Source organism: Carassius carassius, chromosome 15 (genome assembly GCF_963082965.1).
Source record: "Carassius carassius chromosome 15, fCarCar2.1, whole genome shotgun sequence".
NCBI classification, from domain to species: Eukaryota; Metazoa; Chordata; class Actinopteri; order Cypriniformes; family Cyprinidae; genus Carassius; species Carassius carassius.
In genome coordinates, this window is record NC_081769.1 from 22,913,465 (window position 1) to 22,917,880 (window position 4,416).

At 41.4% G+C, this 4,416-nt stretch overlaps 1 protein-coding gene across 1 annotated transcript; it reads right to left on the minus strand.

Moving 5' to 3' along the window:
• Nucleotides 1–346: 346 nt before the first annotated feature.
• On the minus strand, nucleotides 347–4,068 carry scrt1b (scratch family zinc finger 1b). Its single transcript, XM_059568040.1, has 2 exons — nucleotides 3,430–4,068; nucleotides 347–2,603 (listed from the first exon to the last, which is right to left on the minus strand). The coding sequence occupies exons 1-2, from the start codon at nucleotides 3,542–3,544 to the stop codon at nucleotides 1,879–1,881; spliced, it is 840 nt and encodes a 279-aa protein (XP_059424023.1). The 5' UTR covers nucleotides 3,545–4,068; the 3' UTR covers nucleotides 347–1,878.
• Nucleotides 4,069–4,416: the final 348 nt, after the last annotated feature.

The following is a 4,416-nucleotide window of genomic DNA, read 5'->3' on the forward strand; positions in this document are numbered from 1 at the left end:
GCATGTTTTTCTTATCTGACAAAGATTGTGTGGCAAGAATGTCACCCTGAAGGAAACGCAGAAGCTGTAGAAATTGTTCCCTCTGGATTTCCATTATTGCCACTCCATTATTTCCATTATATCAGCTTTTGGTGCAACATTAAAAACAACCAATTGCTACTGCCGGAGTGGATATATTGAACCATAAATAACCATAGCAGGTTTTCACCCGTCCCATCTCTTGGCCCGCATTGCTTTGTCAGTGCGTGTGCATTGATTTTCATTCACCAAGATTAATTGGCCTCTTTAATAGACTAATTTCACAGAGGAACGGCAATAATCAGGGACAAATGAGCAATAGACTTGGTTTGTTTACTTTGCCTTTATTATGAAGTGCTTAAAATGCCTTGTGTCTTGTGCTTACATCATTAGAACATTGGCTCAAAAAGTCGCAGGACATTTTTTTGTTTGTTTGTTTGTTTCTTGAACAGGTTTAGTGGATTAATCTACAGTAAAAAGGTTTTTCCTCTTCAAATGAGTATCTACATGAAGATCATCTCACAAACTGAGCTGTTATTCCTCTTTCAAGGTATAAAAAAGGAAGATTGAGCTAGGTAACATCTACCTGAATCTAGGGTTTTTGTGCTACTTTTTAAGAATTTCTACTATGAAGTGCTTTCATTCTCAGGGACACACAAACTGGAGAAAATAAAGCATCTGAGCTGAGCTGGAAATGCAGAGAATGGCTATGCAGATGGTACACCTTCCTATCGCTCCAGTCCTTTTCTTGTCCTTGCGTGTCCCTTTGAGTTAACCTCAGAAAAACCATTACATGTTCCAACCTTTGATAGTTCTGAATTGCTTAGAGTGGAGTTACAGCACTTTGGGCCTACATCCTAAATCTACGTTTAAATTCGAGGCAGGCAGTGCATAAGCAGAGAGCAAAGAAAGATGGTTTTGACTTATGGATTTCGTCTCACTAAACTCTACATTGGCATTTTCCCTGATGTGGTATTTTTTAAATGTTTATTAAGAGTATTGGATCAAAACGTACCTGATTTAGGAAAAACTGCTATAGGTAATACTTTATTACTTTCAAAAATACCATGCATTATGATTATTGCTTTTTATATTCTTATGAGAACCCCTAGAAATATTGCCCCCTGATACTATCTCTACATTTTGGCAAAATTATAAGCTTTGTGGTATTGGCATAGATTTCTTTTCTTTTCTTTTCTTTTTGCATGCATTAAGTAGGTGTACAAAAAAAAATCAAATACAAAACAAACAAACAAACAACCAAAAACAACATAAATTATAACCATGGATCTAAATGCTTTGGCATGTTAATAAGACTGGCGTAACCCAAAAGGCAACGTTATTGAGAAAGAAAAAGGCCAAATGAATCATTAAAATAAATAAATACATGACAATCACACTTTCAGTGTATCATAGAGAATCATACATCCTAGATGAAGTTATAAAAACAGACAAACAAAAAAAATTATATATGAAAAATAAATAAATAAATAATACCGGTTTACCTCGATTGTGAATACGTTTGGGCCACTTGCAGCAGTATGATAATATCCACTGACAATACAAAAGAGTTTTATTTTAACGAGGAACATGGTGTCACTCAAACCTTCACTCGACGCAAGTCATAGTCAAGCACTGCACAGTGCCGAGGTGAACTGTCTGAACGTCATTTGAGGACATGTGTGCTGAAGTGCATGCGAAGGTTCCATATTCCTTTAAGGTCAACTTTGCGAGAAGAAAAACATTTTTTTGAGAAAATTGTGCTATTACTGGATTTCATTTTGATTGGAGACATAACTGGGTAAAATAGCATAATTATCCTAACACGTGATGGGGGAGTGAGCACTTACAGACCGGAAGTCACGCCTCTACGGATGCAAGCGGCGAGAAGGCGCCTTTAAAGCACGCTGACTCATAATGTTTGTTCAGGTAGGACTTGAGCGCGAAAGTTTTGTTGCATCGCTTGCATTTGAAATGCTTAAACGCAGAGTGGGTCTGCATGTGCGCCCGCAGGTTGGAACGGTCGGCGAACGCTTTTCCACAGTGTGCACATCCAAAGGGCTTCTCGCCCGTGTGAGAGCGCATGTGGCCCTGCAGTAGCCAAGGTCTGCTGAACGCTTTCCCACATATGTCACACTTGTGCTTGAGGTCATGGGTAAGCAGGTGCATGGCCAGGGCTGGCATGGACACATAGACTTTTCCACATGTCGGGCACTTTTTGGCCATCTTGCTGTCCAGGCTCCGGTGTGTCTGTTTGTGCCTGCTCAGGTTGGAAGACGTTGCGTAGGTTTTGCCACATTCATTGCACGTGTGCCGCTGGAGGGTCCGCGAGCCACTGAGCACTTTGCGACGGGACCTGCCATCCGTGATGAAGAATGCGTCCACGGCATAACCTTCGCTCACCGCGTTGTCACCGTTGATGTACCCGGATGTGATCTCGGATTGTGGGCTGTCAGGCTGGTCTGAGTCAGGTGCCCCATAGTCGCTGTGGTTACTGTCATAAATCGGTCCTGGAGAAGGTACTTTAGTGCCACCATCACTTTCTCCATCGTAAATGGCCGGGGTGATGTAGTCACTGATGTAGCCTAGCGTGGAGAGAACAAGATCTTTTATTCAATTATTCATATTCACAAGGGAATCGGGTGAGGACAATGGGGTTCGCCGATGCAACGGACACTTTTCCGCTCAATTTATCTCCACCTTGACAAAGGCGACCGGCGACCAGATTATACCAGTGCTTTTTGAGACTCATTATGTGTTTAACAAATTCAGCATTTCTCTTTGAATATAATTAGACTTAATGACCACTCACTACAGGAAATTTCAAACAGAATAGGTGTCAGCTTGACTTCACATTATTCCAGAGTTATTTCAGGACAAAGCCGTAGAGCTGTGAAGGATGCCACATTTACTGTGGATTTACAGTATGAGCACAGATAGGACTTCTTCTTCCTTTTTTTACAGTGGGAGATTAATTACCCCCCTTCTAAAGGCACTACCATAAGCACAGTGTGCTGTGCGCAGCTGCCCTAAGCGTTTCTTTGATTTGCAGAATAAACAAACACCTAAGCTCATCTAAAAGTGACTGGGCTCCAAGTTGCTGAGAAGTTAAGCGTCGTAACCAGCGTCAGATTTCCATATGGCATGCATGCGAATGTTACCATGCGTTTTCAGTGCTGGAATCCCACTAATTATATTTGCATTTCCAATATGGTTTCAAATATATCGCATACAAAGCCATAGAGGTGCTTAATCCCTCTACTATATATCTACTTTCCTTCCTGCAGAGTTTAATTCATAAATTAACTCCAAAAACAATATATTCATTTGATTGTGGTTGCATCTAAAACTCTGCTTGTATTAAGTTAAAGAGCGCTAAATCAAAGGGAATAAGCATTCCTTTGCATTTACCTTTGTCATGTATCCGAAATCTAAGATCGGTCCTGGACCTTCCGTACACGCTCTCAAGTTCAGTGGATGAGAAATCATCTAGCTTCACCTTTTTCACCAAAAAAGACCTTGGCATGTTTAGAGCGCAGAGCGGAAAGCCTCTTCCAGCACGATATCCTTGCTCTATCCACCGCACAATAAAAGAGTTCGTCCTGCAGTGCTGAAAGTCAAACACCTGAGCGGGTGAAAAGACGCGGAAGCTCCGGAGCTTCAAGTGTGCTCAAGCCGTTCCGCACAGGCGAAATGCAAGTTCAGCACTGGACAGCAGCAGCAGCAGCAGCAGCAGATCCGCCTCCAGGAGCCGCGTGTCAGAGTGCGCTCAGACCCAAATGGAAACGCTCCAAAAATGGGCAGCTTTAAATGCGAGCACGTTTCCGGAGGAGCGGTTGTTAATGTGAAAGCGGGGGGAGAAAGAGAGGTGTCCGCTGCCGTCTCTGCTCGCGCGGGGTCGGTTTGATGTCTGAGCTCTGCTGATCAGCTGCTGGGATTTATACGCGCGCGATCAGGTGGGAGATGGAGATGGAAGTGCTTAATTTCATCCATCAGAAATCTCCCGGGAAAAACATTGGACGAGAATGATTTATTGATGCTGTTATTCGTCTCTCAGTCGCATTTTTCCTACGTTCACGGCGCCCGCCATGTTTCTGCGGAATAAGAATTTATTGTTGTGAAAAGTCTATTTAAGAAAAATCTGAGTCTCATCCAAAAATACACATAACATAAATCTAAGCAAATCACACACACATTTTTTGTGTTTTTAAAAGCATAAAAACATTTTAAAATCCATTAGCAATATATACCAGTAGCAATATAATTAATTTAAAAACTACTTTTTTAATGTATTTAAATTATATGGGCATATGCTTTAGATATATGTTGTTTTTGTCCTACAGATGTTCAAGAAACATATCCTTACTGTTTTGTAAAAAAAGAAAGGAATAACCCACC